Source organism: Haliaeetus albicilla, chromosome Z, assembly GCF_947461875.1.
Source record: "Haliaeetus albicilla chromosome Z, bHalAlb1.1, whole genome shotgun sequence".
Lineage (NCBI taxonomy): Eukaryota > Metazoa > Chordata > Aves > Accipitriformes > Accipitridae > Haliaeetus > Haliaeetus albicilla.
This window is the reverse complement of record NC_091516.1, coordinates 570,435-590,801: the sequence shown is the minus strand read 5'-3', so window position 1 is coordinate 590,801 and position 20,367 is coordinate 570,435. Positions and strand designations below refer to the sequence as shown.

Below are 20,367 nucleotides of genomic sequence, written 5' to 3'. Positions count from 1 at the left end.
TTGTGCATCTTTTCAGAAAGTGTCTTCTCCTAATCATGTTTTAACTTCTGATTTGTTGTGCACTAGCAATGAGTTATTTTCAGGGTAGGACAATATAATTTTACAGCCTACGCTTTGTTTGTCAGAGTAACAGATGAACAAACAAAAAGTACATCATCACTCATAGTATCTGGGCCAAAAGGGAGGAGTTCTATTCTACACCCTCCACACCCCCCACTCCGTTTGCAAAATTTGCATCCCATATTGAACATATGATTCCTTAGGCCTGAGCCAGATCTCTTGGCGTTGGAAAAGCCCTGAAATTAAGTGTGTGACCCCACAGATTCCAGCCTTGATTTTAAGGGCATGCATGCAAGAAGTTCGTAACAGTTTTTCTGAGGGAGTTGCATTTCTGATTGTGTAATTTTCATTAACCCATTCCGAATATGTGTGTGTGTGTTTTTTCCAGAGTGGTACTGGGAATGCCTGCTACGACCATGGTTTTACAGGGTGCTTGCAGTTGTTCTGGCCACATTCTCTGTAATTGTTGTGTGGTCAGAGTGCACATTTTTCAGCACACAACCAGTTTTATCACTCTTTGCAGTTTTCATACAGCTGGCAGAAAAGACGTACAATTATATATACATAGAGGTAAGTTTGGCATAATCAGTCAACAAAAATCTTTTCAGATAGATTGTTATTACAACAATAGTAGACCAGACTGATTTAAAAAGAAGTCTCTAAATAATCTGTCAGCTTTCAGATGGTATCTAAAATATGTAATACCAAACTTTGTTTCTGTAGATGGAGTCTGCCTTTTGCCACTTTTTACAGCTGTCCAATATAGAGTGAAGGTGCGACCCAGTTGAGTTGAATATCATGTGTAGAGTAATTTGTGAAACATTAGCTTGGAGCTTAGGTGTTTAGACTGTGTCTGATCAGCCATGTGTGTGACCTCTCTTCCCTAAATAGGAATTTGCTGCTGGCCAGAAATCCAGTCACAGATGTAGCTAGCATATGCATGCACAAATTTATCAGTAGAGGAACTGAGCTGAAAAATTCCAGTATACTAACAAAATAGATTAAACTGAAAACAGTTGTTTTTATCACTTTTTGTAGGAAGAAATGTCAAATCAGCCATAGCAATTATGGAGGCAATTACAGCAATTTCATTTACATAACAAGAAGTAGAATAAATGTTCGTAGGGTCAGTTGTGTTAGCTTATATGAAGTGCAGAATGTTACAAGTATCATTCTCAATTTAAATTAGTCAAAAAACTCCTGAAACACTTCTCAGAGCTGGTGTTATTGTCCCATCTCAGAATGAAAAATAAGGCTGCAGTCAACCTTTTGCATACACAGACTATGTGCTGAATGCATTAAAACCTTTAGTAGAGTTCTACATTCAAACAACTTTCTTTCCCCCCCCCAGATGGCGTGTTTTCTTACGATCTTTTTCCTAAGTATCTGTGTCTACTCTACTGTCTTCAGGATCCGTGTATTTAACTATTACTACTTAGCTTCACATCATCAGACAGATGCGTACAGTCTTCTTTTCAGTGGCATGTGAGTATGTAGCGTATATTTTGTATTTTGCAGATTTTCTGTCAAATAATTGAAAACGTCCATGAACCTTTCATTTATATCCTTTCATTTATAATCATATGGGTATAAATCCTAATGACCTGTACATCATTATTCTGTGATATATCCTGTTTTGATTTCTTAAAATTTTTAGTGCAAGAAATTGTTTTAAATGCTGTTGCTCCTTGCATTTGTGCAGGCTATTTTGCCGTCTTACTCCACCATTATGCTTGAACTTTTTGGGCTTGACCCATATGGATGCAACAATCTCTCACAAAAACACTCAGCCAACTGCTTATACATCTGTAAGTACAGAAAATGTGGGTTTGAGCCTTCTATATGGCTTGGACAATAGGCAAAATATTTTTAAATACTACTTCTAGTAAGATTAAGATATTCAAATCTTTTCACTAGTATTAAACAGGTAGAAATATTTACGTACAGACCAGGAGTTTGGTAAGGATTGCTAGGAGTCATCAATAGCTCAGTTTTTCTCTTTTGGTCTCATTGTCCTAAGTAAGTATAGTATTATGCTGAAGAGTTCAGGCTGTTCTTCACTTCCTAATAGGTTTAGCCTCCACTGACTTGTCCCATACAGTGTATGGGACATCTTTATAGATTGGGAGCAAACCTAACGTGTCACTGAGAACCACTGAGTAAGTTTGGTTTTACTGAACAACCAGTTTCTGTAGGACAGCAAGTTACATGTCACATCTTTGTTGTTAGCAAGTAGATTGTTAGTGTTGTCCAGACACTCCTTTCACAGCAGATGAAGAGATCCACCAGATTTGACCTGGTTCTGGATTAGGTGAGACCACAAGATCTGGCATCTTAGAAACATCAAAACTGGATACACTGTTAGAGGTGGCCTTTATATCTGGTTATTGTGGTTCTGGATTAGGTGAGACAACAAGATCTGGCATCTTGGAAACATCAAAACTGGATACACTGTTAGAGGTGGCCTTTATATCTGGTTATTGTGGTTCAACTGTCTGAATCAGATCTGTCATGATAATACTTACCGATGTTTCAGTAATTATTCAGTAAAGTATTGTGTGTTTGTGTGTTGTGTGTGTGTGAAAACAGTGAGATGGCATAATCTACATGGATATATGTAGAATATGTTCTCGTGGATTTTTTTTCAGATAATGGGATCCATGAGAGTGCTGTCCTTCATTGCAGATGGATTCTATATATATTACCCAATGCTTGTTGTCATTCTCTGTATTGCCACATACTTTAGGTAAGTGATTTGTGAGACAGATCCTCCATGTTTCTTTACACTAATAATACTAGTTTCAGCAATCAGGAAGAGATTCATTTCTCCTTTTCCAGGAGTTGAGTTGTGACATACTAATAAAAATGCCAAAACTGAAACAATAAATTGCTGTTTATCTATGTGAAATGTGTACATCTAAAGATTGTCGATTGTAGTAACTCATAACTGAGTTGTGGCTTTTTTTCACCATTAAACTTCATTCCTAGATTTTGAGGTCTGATCTGTTCAAACTTTGGAGCCCACAAACATTTAGATTCTGCTTTTGAGTTTAAAATTACCATGAGGAAGCTATGTTTTTAGCAAGGTTTTCTAATAAACTAAGAAGCATTAGCAGAAACTTTAGGTAATGAACTTTCTAACAGGCTCATAACAAATTTCTGATCCATTACCAGACTTCAGTTTGAAAGCATAGTGGTTTAAATCATTCAATCTTGATTCCCTAAGCCACAGTTTGTTGGAGGCTGGAAGGGTAATTGCAGAAAATACTGTTACATGTTTGCTTTATCCTTACATTTCAAAATGTCTGCTTTTGACCACTGTAAGAGATGAGATACTTTTGGTCTGACCTTGGCTGGCTACATTGATGTTCACTTCTTCAATTTTGCATTACCGTTCAGCTGGAAGCAATGTATATGTTTTGAGTCACGTATAATGTAGTTAAATGCTCTGAATGTCCACTAATACCCTATGTGCATCCATAGATAGTAAGACAACAAGGATCCAGTCTTAGGTTTTCCCTGCTTACCTGTAGGTCAGGTCACAAAAGTGGTGGTGGAGGCAAAAAAACAACTAAACAGGAAAGCCAACAACAAAAAAATAGTTTGTGTGACTTCCTGTCCATGATGATCCTGGGTCTTGAATGCCACAGCGAAAAGGAAGAAAAGAAACTAAAGGAAAGGAAGTTGCTTTGCATGAACTTTAATGCCCTCTAATAATTCAGCTACATGCAAAACAGAATGTTTAATTAAAATCTATCAAGGAAAGCTGTCTCCCTTGTTTAATCCAGCAGTCTTAAAGTTCAGATAGTATGGAAAAAAAACTTCTCAGCATGAATATACAATGAAGCGAACTTTGAACATGATATTGATGCTCCAGTTTGGAGAGAGGAAAACAATAACAAAAACCAGCAGTTGTGTTCTCTAGTGTGAAGTTGAAAAGGTGAAAGTGGTTTCATGCTGCCTACTTCCAGGACTAGTTTAAAAAAGGTAGAGCAAGCTTACTATCTGACTGCTGCCAAATGGGTATCCAAAATGGCAGCCAGCATCCCTACAGCTTAAAAGCATGCCACGCATTTTTCCTAAGTGAAACCTGAGATGAAGGCAGCTTTCCTGTGTTACTACTGTTTCAAAAACACAGAAATCCTAATAGGCAGAATTTTTATAGTAATTGTCTTCTGGCAAAGAAGAATCAATGAAATATCATAGGTATACATTCTGTTATATCTGGGAATATTTCAAGCATTTATCTTAAATCATTTGCACTTCTCTCAGACTATAAACAGTTTTATCTCTCTATTTGACTAAGATTATCCCATCACTTTCAGTTGGATTTAGGACCTTGTCACTGTTCTGAATTTTCTCCTTTCTCACGTAGTATAAAAATCTGTCTTTTCTTCTATATTGCTTTTTTTACTTGAATTGTCCATAAATTTCTGAATAATTTGTTTTACACTTTGCATTGTAATATATCTAAACTATTCATTGTAAATTAGCAAAGGGAATTGCTTCTCCTTCTGCTTTTACCAGTTTAGGAACTCGTTGTTTGAATCTTTTGGGATTCCAGCAGTTCATGGGGGATAGCGAAATGACTTCTGATTTGATTGATGAAGGAAAAGAGCTAATCAGAAGAGGTAAGTTACGTCTTCTGTCCTAGTCTTACTACAAAATATAATATGTTGTTGCATTAAACTTGTCTGAAATGTTGCACAAAAAAAAAGGCAAATAGCTTGTCAACATTTTGAGAACTGTACTGACGCAGTCTGCTGCACAAAATGCAATAGACTTACAGCATTGTGGTTGCTATATAAACAATGCTGGACTTCATTGATGTCTTAAGTATCGGTTTTACTCATCTAGGATCTGAATTTTAGATATTTCTTAAATATTTTACTGTTCATTTAAGTGGTACTCTTCTGAAGTCATTACTGATGTAATAATACCTGAGCAGGTGCTTGTATAATCTGTCATAAAGGATAGTTAGGACTTAACTTGTCTTTATCATAGTAACTCATTTTAATCTTTCTTTGTGTATATGTGTTGATTTAGCTGCCCAAACTCTGTCATGTCCTTTAGGATTTTTTGCTGTTTCAACTAACTATTTTATCACAGAAGGCATGTTGTTGCTTAGAGCTGTAATTATCTGCTGGTTTGGAGCGCTTTTTAATTTTTTTTTATGTTAAGTTTTATTGAAAGTATTTCTTGAAAGTTGTTAAAAGCTGTTGTGGTTCTTGAGTAAATGGTTAGAAATTAAAATCTCTGGATACAATGTTGTATTATGGAATACTTTTACTCTCATAGTTTATGAAAAACAAAACCTAGATTTACTTAGAGTAGTAGTATTTCTTTTTTGGGGCAAAGAGGAATGTCTCTCATTCCCTTAAAGAAGAGGTTACTATTTCTTTGGTACTGTGACGTTACACTTCCAGCTTAATAGCAGATATGGGCACAAAGTATTTGCGTCATACTTCAGGCCTTACAGAACTTCAGCAAGATTTTGGTTCAGTAATGCTCAAGTTTCTTAACTTCATACTTTTCCCAACTATTTCTAAGACGTATTTTCGCTTTGCCAGCTGGTATCCAAATGTTATGCCTTGACCCAAGATACAATCATGATTAATTCATTTTAATGGGAAATTCCATAATGATAGATAAGCAGCTTTGTCTTTTGTTTTTCTTTAATTTTATGAACCATCTATTTCAATAAGAATCTTTGCTAGTTAACTTCAGATTTTCACTGCTTGTTTAAAAAAAAATATTGGTAATGATTCTTCTTGTATGGAGCTCAGACAATTTTGTTTTTATTTCTAGAGAAAAGAAAACGACAAAGGCAGGAAGAAGGTGAAAACAGAAGAAGGGTATGAGACAATTTTAGCTAACAATATCTGATAGGCTTTGCCATTGCTATTTAATTAAGCATGATCTATTTCACAAAAAAGTAAGTCCCCAATAATGGATGGAATCAGTTTAATCTTGCAGAATAGTCTTGGCTGGGGGTAAAAAAATAATTTACATCTTAATTTTAAAGGCTAAGAGAGTGATTGTGGTCACACTACTTGGACACTTTTTTTACTTAGTGTGCTGTGAGAACAGTGTATGCCAATTGGTGTAACAAGCATTAAAAAGGGTCCTGATTTCTAGGATGCAGAATAATCTGAAATGGTTTATTATCAGTCTCTTACGCTGATACTGCTCTGCTTGAAATAACTGAAGTTGCAGGGTCATAGTTTTCGCTGGAATGGGGACTGTATGCTCTTCCCAAACTTAGCCATTGCTTTATGTGCTCATTGGAAAGTAATTGGCACAGATTTTTAATTTTTTTTTTCCTTTTTTTCAGAGGTGGGAATTACATTTAAGGCAGAATTAACAGTGTTGCCACTGACTAACAAACAGAATGTTTGATTCACATTATACTTTGAGTGCATACTGAATAGAAAGATTTGTGAAGGCAGTCAATCTGAATAAAAAATAATGCAGGCAGCTTCATTTTAAGGAGCTTCAGTTAACTATAGTTTTAATTTTTCATTAATTTATAACATTTGGAATGTAGTATAGAAAGTCACAATCAAAGAGATAAATCAAAAGGATGCATGCAAAAAATGAACTGACTAAAGAAAGGGAAAAATATTATCTGCAGAAAGGCAAGATAATACTGGGACTAAAGCCTCTTGACATTTCAAGCTCAGGGATACTTTAATTCTGGATGACAGCTAATACTGCATAGACCTCTCTTCTGATCCTCTGCCCCCCATCTCATAATTTTCAAACTTGAACTTGTTGTGAAACAAAATAGTAGCAAATGCATGATGCATTTAGTATACATTGAAATGATCTGACATTAAGCAACAATTTTAGTTCAATAACAAACTCAGTTTCTGATGTTACATGGTTTTGAGTTTGCATTAAATACTGTAGCACATGGCATTCTTGAAACTTTTGGGGCCTTTGAGAGTGGTATCTTTTACTGGAGCATGATTAAATGTTTGATCGTTCTGCAGCTTAGAACTGTAACATATGGCATAAATTAGCACAGTAACTTTGAGTATACCAGTTCCTACCAGCCCATAATCTGGGAATCTGAAACATATTAAAGTTACTGGAGCAATTGGAAAAGTTTCTGTTGAGACATTAAGTTCTCTCCTAATAAAAGCATGAGACATTTTCTTCTTTAATATTTCATTATACTTCATGCTGAAATGTTTACATACTAAAACATGTTGGAATGGAAACACAACAGAACAGCAAGTTTAGTAAACATGGCCTGTCCAAATGTTTTTTTTGTGCTATCTGCATCTGGCTGTTTTTCCATTCTACCACTAGATGGAAGTAGAAATCAAAAAAAGTAAAGTTCCCACCATAACATAGAGCAGTTGTGTGAACTTCTGAGTGCAGATTTAATATGTAGTTTGTTTTCTGCAATTCTTTTTTCTGAAGAACAGTTATGGTGACCGGTTTAGTGAAGGAACATATCTTGAGTTTAAAACAAAACAAAAATTTTTCCTGTATCAAGATACTGAACAGGAACATTTTCAAAGTATTACTTCCATAGTCTGATGTGATTGACCAATTAGCTCTAAATTGTGGATCTGGAGTATTTTTTGATCCTACATATGCTTTTGTTGTGTTGCTTTTTCCTCACAGCTTATGTTTCCTTTTTTGTGTTTTTCCAGGAATGGAAGGAACGGTACGGAAATAGAGACAATTCTGCTAGGAACAGAGTTGCCCACACAGACCAAAAAGAATCCAGCTTCTCAGAGACAAATACCAATAGAAGTAAGCTTTGTGGGTTTTGGGGGGAGTTTGTTTTGTTTTGGCTTGGTTTTTTTAATACCTTGTCTGCACAACACTGGCTGTGTGAGTAGCTCCTTTGTGTCATAGATGGTGTGCTGATATATTCCCTTCTGTGGCACAGTGCCATCTTGCCCATTAAAGACACCTGAAAAGAGTCCTGTGTTTCTTCCCATCTTCAACCTTTGAACTAGTTGAGGTTGGAGATTCTGGCTAGTCTCAATTACTTGGTTTTCTTGTAGGACGTATAGTGATTGCAATTAGAGTAGCCGTTGTCAACAAAGAGACTGTATTTTGGATATGTCTTGAAGTTGGGAGTTTTAATTCTTAAAATTTACCACTTCTAGTTGCAAATGAACTCTCAGGCTAGAAAAACAGAATAATCAGATAGATGACCAACAAATGTAAAGCCAATAACATATCACATGGGTGTATACATGTTCATTTAATAATGTCTGTTAGCAAAAAAACTTTTTTGTGGATGCTCTAAACTTCCAAAAAGCTTATTTGTCACAGTGCTAATGTTTTTTATGTATTTTAAGTGCTCTTGTAAGATAACAACAACTAAGAAATGAAACTGAAAAAAGGAAGGAAAAGGGGCAGGGGGAGGGAAGGTTTGAAGACCCTTTTGGGACAACTCTGGTAGATTTCCCCCTCCTCTTTACAAAGCTGGAAACCCAGATTTTCTTTGGTAGACTAATTGAAATGATACGAAATAATATTTTAATGTTAACCATACCAATATGTAGCATTCCAACACCAAAACAAGCTGTAGGTACTGGCCTAGTGAAGGTGGCAGAGTGAACTGCAAAACAACTATATCTCATTAATTCTTGAGATTGCCTCTTTAAAAACAAACCAAACCAAACAAAAAAACCCCTCCAGCTAGCTTAGTTAAAGTGCGAAGTTGGGAAGGTGGATGAATGGTTGATTGATTGAAAAGTAAAGTTTACATATAACCTCCCATTTTCTTTGATTCTTTGCAAAATAGATCTCATCCTACATGAGGGGCAAAAGAAAAGTTGTAGTTACATTGCTATGGAGATACAAAAATGAAATACTACAAATTTGAGCATGTAGCCAGATTTGCTTTAATATTGAATCTACTCTAAATCATCACACTTATACTTTGGATGAGATAGCAGGGTCTTTTAAGCTTGATGTCTCCACACACTCTGTGGTGTTCATAAAGCAAATGAGTGTCTTTCCTTCCTTTTACCTATTCAGCACTATCAAAATACACCCGATCAAATGGTAGGACTGAAAGAGATAGAATAGAACTCCTCCAGGATGCAGAACCTTTGGATTTTAATGCAGACTCAATTAATGATGACCCTCTTGAATTGGACTCAGGAAGGTGAGGAATCTTCTGTGTTATTTACAATTAAAAGATACTAATGTCTTCTGACCTATGACAGCTGTATCAGATGGTTTTATAATAATAGTTTTGTTAAAAATATCTATCATCTCACTTAGCTCTTTTCATTTCTTCCTTCTTCCCCATGATGTGGGAATTGTTTTAAAACCAATTGAAATCTGAAGGTTTTTCAGTTTTTTAGAAATGTCTGAGTAAGATTTGATTTTAATTTAATTTTGTATATTGGCATAATCTGAAAAATACTGCATATAAAAATAGAAAACTGGAGAATGACCTGCATACATACAATATAAGGTTTTCTCTAATTTCTTGCAAGAATTCAGAAAGCTCACTTGATTTCCCTGTACAAAAACCATCATAAAGGACTCCAAGAAAGAAAACTGAGTATTACAGGACCGGTAGTTGCAGGAATACACGTGGGGATCAGAACTTGGAACTACTGGGCTAAATTAAAATCTGAACTTACTGAACAAAAAGTCCCAGACTGCACAGTGTAGCTCTGTCTATAGTAGAGAATTCTGTGATTCTGTGGGTGTGACTGCAATATCAAATTTCCTTAGTTTTGAAATAAAGTATCTTACATAACTGCTAAGTTCTGCTCATATTTAAGAAACAAGTAATACATTTCATGGGTGCTTTTTTTATCTAGGTAGTTAATGATGTAGAAACTTTTAATGATAAATAATTTTGAATTCCCTTATAAAAAGTTATAGTTTACATTCTTTTTCAGCTAAAACTAGCATACCCAATCCAATAAAAAATCATAAATATTTTCAGTTGATTTATATCTATAATGTCAACAAATAAATGCCAGCTGAAAAACATGCAAACAATGCTGTTAAATGACACTGCCAGGTTTTACAGATTGATTCATCAATGTTAGTTTGTATCAACAGCTAACTTATGTAGTCTAATGTCACCACATTTCAAAAGTTGGTTCTTTTTAAGCAGAAGAGTTTAAAGAGGAACTAGCCTAGCAGTTCTGTCAGCTGTTGACTTCTATACAGTGTGAAAGGCATAATAGTCTACAAAAATAGGAATATGCATATATAATTCTTTCGGAGCAAATACTTTTCAAGTGCAGTGTTTGAAGTCTTCTGGCACCTATATGGACTTTGCAGAGTGGAACATCCTGAACTCTTTCTTTAAAATGAAAATCTGGAACCACAGAGCTTAGATGAGCTTTCCTCTAGTAACCTTCATTTAGTTTCATAGAGGTAATAAATTAACAATAATTGCATATGAAATTTCAATGCACTTAAAAATAGCTTGTGTAACATTGATTTTTAGAACTATAGCTCCTGCAATAGTTACAAGCATTCTATGACGGAGCACGGGGGACACTAGGTTCTGGCGTTGTGTCGGTTTAGGTTTTGGTAAGTACTGCAGAGAGGAAGTACATCATGCTTGTATTGGAATTTATTTGTGCTTTGAAAATGTGTATAAGATATAATTGCCCAACAATTTGTGAAGCTTCTTTTTTCCTACTAAGTGTGCAGCCATTTGTTTGCATTATCTTTGATACTGTATTTCTTCTAGGAATACCCAATGAGATGTTCTGTTAATCACCCAAATTATTTTTGGATGCTGTTGTTTGTTTGTTTGTTTTTGAAAAAAAAAAAGAGAGAGAAAGAAGTTCTGCTCAACAAAAACATTACATGTCTTTCCTTTGTATCAGGAAACAAAGTTCTTCAAGACTCCCAGTATTCATATCACTGTTTTTCTTGGTCACAGGAGATTTAATTTAATGTCTGCCTATCAAATTCTCATGGAAACAGTAATTCAGTAGAAATTCAGATCTGTAATTCATTGAGAGTTAAGGAGTAAAAGTGCAGTGAGAGTTATATGATTTCATGGTTCTTTATATTTCCTATGATACTCTTTCATATTTAAAATTGATTCTGCAGGTACCAGCCTGGTGGAAGATACCTGTCAATGTCTCGAAGCAAAGTATTTGATGATGTCTAAACTCCTCAAAGCTAAAGAAAATTTGGTGGAAATCTATTTCCTACTCATTGCTTGGAAAATACTGTATTTATATCACTAAATCAGAAAAGACCATTTTTGTTTAAAAAAAGAATATGAAGGAACAACTATTTTGGAAATGGACCTGTATGATAACTTTGCTACTTATGACAAGAATATGCTTCTTCTGTTGTAGATATTGTTGTGCATCAGTGTGGGCTTGTGTGTCATGACCAAAAGGAGAAAACTATTAATTAAGTTAATAGAGGGTAAACTTCATAAATATACCTAGGGCTCAACTTGAACTGTAACATTGTAAGTTTTAGGAAGAGGATTTTTGGAAGGAATTTTTTTGTATTTTAAAAGATGCTGTGAGAGCTTCTTAATGCATCCAAAGTGCAGTTATATCAATTACTATAGTAAACACTTTCTATAATTTTCTCTTTGAACTTCATGCCTAGTCCAAAATCTACTGAATTAAATTAAGGCTTATTTTGGCTTCAGTGGTCTTTGAATCAAACCCTGTATAAGCAGAAAGATTGAATGGCAGGCTGTTCTTCATAAAATCATACAATACATGTTCCAGTATTTAAAGAGTGGCTACAAAGAAGATGGAGACTCCCTTTTTACAAGGAGTCACATGCAGAAGACAAGGGGTAATGATTACAAGTTACTCATGGGGATGTTCCAGTTGGACACAAGAGGAAAATTTTTCACAATGAGAACAATCAGCGGTTGGAGTAATCTCCCCAGGGAATTGGATTCCCCAACATTGGACACTTTTAAGATTCAGCTGGACAGGGTGCTGGGCCATCTTGTCTAGACCATGGTTTTGCCAAGAAAGATTGGACCAGATGATCCTTGAGGTCCCCTCCAACCTGGTATTCTATGATTCTATGAAATTTGGTGGCATAAATTTTGAGCAAAGTGTATTGATCAAGAAAGGCTGTATTTTTTCTTTTTCAATATTATATGCAGATAAATGATTTTAGCATGTGTAAATAGTTGAAAATTAATATGGACCACAGTTTCACTGTCATATGAGCATATGTGCAATAGCAAGAATACATCATTGAAGATACGATGTCTGCTTAAGATTTTTACAGTTGTAACAGTTGAAAATCTTGGCACACTGGTGTCTTTGTAGCTGTAAAAGAAATATAATGTGAAAATTGAGTTAAATGCTGAAACATTATAATTTGCACACATCTCAGGCACGGCTTCAAATTGTAGAGTATTTCTTTAAAAGAAGGGAAATAAATAGCATGACTAGATAACAGTAAACACTTTTTTAATGTCCCAAATGCCCTGGTTGCATTATGTATCTGTTTTTAAGGTGCCTGTATTTTGCAGTAAGTTGTTGCACAAAGAATAATGCTTATTCATTTGAATGCCATTCAAAAATGCCAATTATTAACAGTGTAAAAAAAGCTTCACATTAATTTCATTGGTGTAGACATATTTTTAAACCATAGTTAGTTGAATGAATTTTCAAATGTAATCATAAGGTAAAAGATGTGATCAAATTCATGATATCTTTGGAAATTTGATGAATTTAAAATGTGGATTTATTGCAGTTTGTCTTAAGTCTTTACCACTTGGGAGTTTTCTTATGTGCTTATTGCAGAGTTTGTTGAAAACTGAAAGAGAACATGTTGCTCTCATAAATTCTTTATTATGCTTAAAAAACGGACTTCCCTTAAAGCAGCTGGGGAATGTAAAAGTAAATTTTCATGAATGAGGTGTTCTACTAATTTTTAAAAATAGTCTTTGTTTTCTGAAGTAATTGTTAATGGGAATCTAACTACCTCCTGTGATTTAGTATATCATGTGTTCTAACAGTAGTGGTATTTGTAATATATCAATCTGCCTGTTTTAAAACACTGACTTGTTACTATGAAGGAGAAAAAATACTCTGTATAGAAATAATTATATTAATAAATTGGTAGACATAAAATAATTGTCAGTTCTGTTCTTAGGTGAATACACTGAACAACAGCCATGCCCACATGTACTCAAACTCATACAATTTCCAGATTACCTGTAAGAGGTCACTTTTTTAGTTTGAGTATTTTGTGTATTCTGAAAGCTTGATCAAAATCTTATGGCTGTGTCAGGGACTGGAAGTTGAGAAAAGGAGACTCCTTTTATTCAGATTGTGCTTTAGGAACTTTATGTTAGCACCTGTTTAATTTATTTTGGATCTACTTAGAAATGTTACCCTGAATTCAGCCTCATATGAAAGGGGTTGTATATGTTCTTGGACATCCATTCACATGAATGTTCTTAGACTTGGTATTTCTATTTTTAAAATTTGTATCTCATTTAATTGCCCAAAAGTTTATTTGTAAAAATCTTTGGATGAAATAAGGTTCAAGTTCTTTGTTTAACTCTTGAAATGTCACTACAAAGGGATCTAATTCAGTGCTAATGGATAAACTATAGTTCCTACTATAGTAGGAATGTTTGTTTTTCTGAATGCTTGTGAATTATCATTACCTAGCCCTTGCTGAGTTCAGAGAGTTGGAGTGAGCCTTCTTGGGGCCTGGTTTTTCCCCTCTCAGAAATCAGTGGAATGGCTGCAAACAGAATTTTTAATGGAAACTTGGTCAGGATTTTATATAAAAAAGCTAACTAGTCCCTGGTGTAAGGCCTCTGTGCAGTTTTCATTGGGACACAATAATTTGAGGAGCTGACTATAAATTAATGGCAGTGGGATTTCAGCTGCTAACAGTAATTCTGAGCTCATTGAGGTGGGAATCCACTGACCTTTTTTTGATGTTGTGGTGGAGTGGTGGAGTAACCAGTGGCTGCTTTTTGAAAGCATGGGAATTAGAGCTCTGAAAATCTCTCAAGAGTTCTACTCTGAATTGCCCTTGGAGATCCATGGTGTCACATGCTTCCTGGATGCTGGGTGTTTAAGGAGCTGATAAATGAAGTCAAGTTTCATCCATAATTTTCATTGCTGACCAACAGTTACTCTAATTATGTGCGATTTGTAGGCCAATTAATCTAAAGTTTGTATTGAAAAGTAATTATGAGTTCATATGACTAAATCTGGAAGAGTTTCAACAAAGAAATACAGAGTACAGCTGTAAAAGAACATTAGAGAAATAGGGGGTATGCCTGCACAGCATTTGCTGTGTGCTTGAGCTAGTTTTAAACTAGTTTGGTTACTGCTAGTACAAATAATGCAGAACTTGCCCGGGGGCTACATGCCTAAGGATTTGCCACACTCCAGAGGGGTGGTAGATGCCCCATCCCTGGAAACATTGAAAGTCAGGTTAGATGGGGCTCCGAGCAACCTGATCTAGTTGAAGATGTCCCTGCTCGTTGCAGGGGCGTGGGCTGGACTAGATGACCTTTCAAGGTCCCTTCCAACCCAAACCATTCTATGATGATACCCAGCCAGATTGGGGCAATTCTTGAGGAGTTCTTTGCTAGTATAGCTCTAGTCCTAACATTACCACAGCTAAAAAAAGTTAAACTAGCTTTGGTGTATTTAAGCAGTGACTGTACTGTAGGCTAATGGTGTTCTTGCATTACATTTGATACTCCAGTTTAGGTGATTTAAAATATAACTGCCTTGCAAACTGTGCTTTTGGGAACTGAATGTCAGCATATTTATTCTGTCAGTATAAAGTTGTATTTATTTGCGGCTAAAGAATGTGAGTTAAGTATTTATTCTCTTTCTGAATTACTGAGCAGTTAGGGTATACTTCCATTTCATCATCATTTCCACCGTTTCCTCTTCATCTGTGAACACCAAAAAAAAAAACCCAGAACACCAAAAAACCACCCAAGTACAAATGTTTGAATGTCTTCATGTCAAAGATTTAAATCAGTGAAAAGAATCCATGCAAGTTGTAATGAACTTTGAAAAGTGGGAGTAAAAACAGTAGCTACTTTAATACTGTGTCAGTGCTGGATTTCTTAGAAAGTATGGATAGTAAAAAGCTCTAATCAAAATTAATACTGCTACTAGATTTGTAGTTCTGTTTTTTCAGGTGTTTAAAAATATGCATATTCTGATACCTGTATTGGGAAATGAGTCTTCTGCACTCCACTTAAGACAGGTGCAGCTCCTAGCAGTGAAGTGAGGGAGTCTTTTTATGAGGGAAGGTAAAGGATATGCAACTTCTAGTCTGTGCTAATAGTGACACTTTGGGCAAACTATGATATATTTTATTATTTAGGTATGATAACATGTTAAGAAACAACAAACTTTATACTACTGTAACTTACACTACTGGAAAAATCATGGTATATAATCTGCCTTTATTTGCAGACAAGCACTTGTAAAGTAGTCATTAACAGTTATTAACGGGAATGGAGGAAAGCTGTTATCTTTTCAATATTTATTCTTGCTATTTTAAAACATAACCATGACAATTTTTACTTATGAAGTATTAAAAAAGTGATTACTCTGATTTTCTGTAATTATGATAATTCATATTTTATTAAATTTATCTTGGAATACTGTAATGTTATGTGAAAAACACAATATTTTGTTGCAGTTTTCATTATTGCTGTAATTACTTGCAATCTGAGGGCCATTTACAATACTAAATAGAGATCACTTCATGCAGGTAAACTTTTAATGAGACTTTTAAAAGAAATCTGACCTATTCATTACAGACAAATATGTGCATCTTAATTATTAACAAAAACACTACTTAGGGTATATATTGTCTCCTAGCTTTTACTTTTCTTTAAAATTCAGAATATGGTTAATTTTTTCAGAGCAACTTATTTGTGAATCTTGTAAACTTTCTGAAATTTTTACATTCCTTTTCCCTAATGGGCTCTGCAGGAATATATACTGCTTCATGGCAGTTCTCTAACACTAGCCGTGCCTCTAAGTAGTCTAATCTGAAGCTGAGACACTCCTACACCATTGGATTATGTTAACAGAAACCCAGCATTCCTAGCAAAAAAAGCACCTTGAACTAGATCCCTTTCTAATACATTAATTGCTGTCATTAATTATGTTGCATTACATTTGGTGTCTTCTGTTTCAGTCATATGCTGAGCCCAATCAGGTTTACTCTTTTATTTCTATTAAAATGCACTGGAATGTATTCCTCAGCATGCTTTTGTGTATGTGTGGTTTAGTTGTAATTGGCAGGCAATAATATGCAACTTCAGTTAGTTCTTGAGGATAATGTTGTTATGTTTGATATATTCCTGTGAATTATAATAGTTTCAGAGTGATAGCTTAGCTATCACTGTAGAAATTAATTATTTTCTATAGAAATACCTTATATTTCTATAGAGGTATCTGGAAGATAAGGGAATTCATTTGTAAGTATAGGTTTAGTAATTGATCTTCATTCTCCAGTGTATATCAAGGATAGGCTGTAGGAGTGCTGCTTATGGATAGACTATCTTTTTTTGCCTTATGATACAAATATGTGTGCATAATACCTTGTTTGGAATTCACTGAGTTATAAATTTTTCTCTGTAGTGTTCTAAATTACTGTTGTACTGGATATATTTTTGAAATGCGTGTTAAAATACCTAGTCAAAGGGTTAAGTTGGCATGAAATAAATCATTTCTGCAATACGTTTTCCTTGGTGTATTTTAGATATTCATACTTCTCTGAAGTGTTTTTGGTAGTGATCTTTTGGAGCAATTTGACGCATTTCTTTTTTCCAGGTAGAAATTAAGTTTTCTTTAGAAGACAGTCCAACCTTGTTTTGGTCATCTTTTTGCATCTCCTTTAAAGCAGATTAAAAAGGGAGACGGAAAAGAAGCTTCCGTACCTGGATGTGTCATTGTCAGAGTCCGGGGATGAGGCTTGGACCTGCCCTCCGAGCCGGTACCATTACTGACAGCTCACCCCAACTGTGGAAGCGCAAGCAGCTTCTGCGAATGCAGGGAGACAGAGACGTGCAGCCAGGCTAGCTGAAGATGTAAGCTTCAGCAGCACCTGGAGGAAGCCTGTGAGAACCCTGTACGCTCCTGGGGCTGACTGGGCACTGGGTATTTTTGTGGGGCGTAAGGTGGGATGGACAGTAGGGCTCCTACACCCCTCCCTCCTTTCCATAAGTGGTTAAACTGGGACATAATGCCTTCTAGATGTACCCAGCCGCGGTGACAGTAGAGAGGCAAGAGACTGTTTCCACTACAGCTGTGAGGAGACAGGCAAAGGGAAGAATGAATTAAATCACTCTCTTCTTTCACTGCTTGCATATTTATTACTTTTCCCTACCTAAAGAAAAAAAAAAAAAGGGTCAAAAATAAGGCGAAGGAAGAAGAAACAGAAATTTTTTTTAAATTTAAATATTTTATTGTCTCTGTACAGCTACAGTGGTGGGGTATGTTTTTAGGTTTCTTTTTTCGTTCTGATAAAGTGGCATTTTTCTTGAGAGGTACAGAAGTATCTTCTAGATATCATAAATTGAAAAGCCATACTCTGGAGCAATTAATCTTTTTAGCACATCAGAATATTTATAACAACTAAGACTAGGTGGTTGCTGTATTTGATTATTTATTGGCTTCTACAGTTAATCTGCAACTGCTGTTCTATATGAGTTGCAGGAAACATTTTGCACACTCAGGACCAGTCTGTGTCATTACTGTGGTAGGAATGTCTTGGTACTGTTCATAAAGACTTGTCCTATCACACCCCTTCTGGGACTGTCACCCCTTTCTGTTCTGCTTGACTACCAAGTATCTTTTCTGGATCTTTTTGTTAGGTATTTTTAATATATGTGGGTTCAGAATAATGTAGTAAACGAGTGATGTGTGCAGATGTTAGGAAGGGTTAGTAACAGAATGCTCAGTGGACCATACTGAGCCATCTGTCATAATCCAGTGGATGGCATTTTCTCTGTTGATGGGAGAAGAGGTAGGGGTAGCAGAACGGGAATGAAAAGATTGAGAGCAGCCCTGTGGAGAAGGAGTTGGGGGTACTGGTGGATGAAAAGCTGGACATGAGCCAGCAATGTGCTCTCGCAGTCTAGAAAGCCAACTGCATCCTGGGCTGCATCAAAAGAAGCGTGACCAGCAGGTCCAGGGAGGTGATTCTCTCCCTCTGCCCTGCTCTCATGAGACCCCACCTGCAGTACTGCATTCAGCTCTGGGGTCCTCAGCACAGGAAAGACATGGACCTGTTGGAGCGGGTCCAGAGGAGGGCCACAAAAACGATCAGAGGAGTGGAACACCTCTGCTATGAGGACAGACTGAGGGATTTGGAGCTGTTCAGCCTGGAGAAGAGAAGGCTCTAGGGAGACCTTATTGTGGCCTTTCAGTACTTAAAGGGGGCTTATAAGAAAGACAAGGACAGACTTTTTAATAGGACCTGCAGCAGTAGGACAAGGGGTAATGGTTTTAAACTAAAAGAGGGTAGATTTAGATAGGTGTAAGGAAGAAAGTTTTTACAATGAGGGTGGTGAAACACAGGAACAGGTTGCCCAGAGAGGTGGTAGATGCCCCATCGCTGGAAACATTCAAGGTCAGGTTGAATGCAACCTAATCTGGTTGAAGATGTCCCTGCTTATTGCAGGGGGGTTGGACTAGATGACCTTTAAAGGTCACTTCCAACCCAAACCGTTCTATGATTCTGTGAATGATCTTCTGTGTATGTTTTTAATTTTTTCCATAGGCGGTTTCAATACTGAATTGAATTACTCTCAGCATAGTTAACCAGCCATACTCTTCCTCCAGACTTACAGTGATAAGTAGCTACTGTAAGCCTAACAGTACATAGTTCAGAGGGTGGGAATTGTCCTAACTTTCCATTATTCATTGTCAGATTTTTATTTGCTCAGAGAGCAATATAAATTCTGGGTTTTAATTCTGAGCAGTTGCTAATTAAACTACCCTGCATGCTCAGTGAATTTTAAGTCTTCTGAAATAGCATTTGACTGACTGAATTATCAGGGTTGTGAATTAACCTTGCTCTGCCCTTCTCATTTTACCTCTGCCTCCGCAGTGCCATGATGTGCTTGCCACTGTGTGTTGCTTGTTCATCCTAGTCTCTGCTCTGCATACTGTGATAAAGATCTTAACCCTTTCTCTTCATAAACATCGTATCTTTTGCATCATCTTGTTATGCATTGGTTTGTTTATACACCATTGCCTTCAGGATTTTTTGAGAGCTTATCAAGAAGCCAAAGTTGGTCAGGGCCCGACGGACAGAAGACACAATTTTTCTTCCCTTCTCAGGGCATGTGACCTGAGCTGCAAAGAAAGATTCAGCTCATAAACAGTGGTCAGGTATTGGGAGTGTTTTATGAATGCGGGTTATGCACAAACACAAGAAAAGCTCTCAGGTTCCTTCCACAGAAACAGCTTATCTGGTTAAAGGTGTGTGTTTTGAGTTGCTCAGTCAACATCAAAGCAAAGATGTAACTGAGGCAGTGCCTAGACATGCTCTGTGGAAACATGCTAAGCCTTTGAAATCCTAGTGAACACTTATAGTTAAACAATTCACTTTCAAACAAAATCATTTCCAAAGCTTAGGAAAGTTCATCCATTCTAAGCAAACTTCACAAAGGCTGGATGCTGGTGGGAATGTTTCCTGTGTTTTTGTGTTCCTCTTGTCCCCCAGAGGCTGGCTCCTTTCATAAGCACTAGTAATCCCATAAAAGCATGGTTTTTATTTTGGAAGATTTGGCTGTTTTTATATCTATGGGAATCAAGAAGATGCAAAAGCAGTGTACTACTATGACATGTTTCAGTGAGCAAGCAACAGCTTTCAAGCCCCAGTTTCACAGATAACTGGCAAGTCTATTGCAAGAGGCTAGCACCCGTGGCAGCCAGTGTGACACAGCATCACCCCCTTCAGAGGTGGCTTGTGTGTGTCACACAGCATGTGGAAAGGAACGAGGCAACGTGAACCCAGGGCAGAGAGAGACGGGACAAAGGAAGTGCGTGGGTTGAGAGGCAAAGCAAAGCGTGGGAGAGTATTTGAGCGGTGGTGACAAGGAAGGTGTGACCTCTGCCTGCTCCTGGGGTAACTTTACACCTTTTGCTGCTCGTAGCGTCACCTTGACTTTTCTGTAGGAAATCTGATAGCAGCATATGGACGACTGGTCCCTGAAGTCTAAGTCCATGTAGCTTTGACTGCAAAGCAACGATAAAAGCCTGTGTTGGGCTCAGTACTGTGCAAACACCCTGTAGCTTTTGCCTCTGTTATTTCAGGTATCTAACCTGAGCACAACTCATGGCT

At 36.5% G+C, this 20,367-nt stretch overlaps 1 protein-coding gene across 1 annotated transcript in view; it reads left to right on the top strand.

Moving 5' to 3' along the window:
- The window catches only part of LMBRD2 (LMBR1 domain containing 2), a 36,221-nt gene extending 19,463 nt beyond the window's left edge, over window positions 1-16,758 (top strand). The window contains exons 10-18 of the mRNA XM_069776316.1: window positions 449-630; window positions 1,412-1,545; window positions 1,763-1,868; window positions 2,709-2,806; window positions 4,588-4,691; window positions 5,869-5,915; window positions 7,728-7,830; window positions 9,073-9,202; window positions 11,131-16,758. Coding sequence (XP_069632417.1) covers window positions 449-630; window positions 1,412-1,545; window positions 1,763-1,868; window positions 2,709-2,806; window positions 4,588-4,691; window positions 5,869-5,915; window positions 7,728-7,830; window positions 9,073-9,202; window positions 11,131-11,191 — 965 coding nt within the window. The 3' untranslated portion in view covers window positions 11,192-16,758. The remainder of the gene's footprint in view (window positions 1-448; window positions 631-1,411; window positions 1,546-1,762; window positions 1,869-2,708; window positions 2,807-4,587; window positions 4,692-5,868; window positions 5,916-7,727; window positions 7,831-9,072; window positions 9,203-11,130) is intronic.
- Window positions 16,759-20,367: the final 3,609 nt, after the last annotated feature.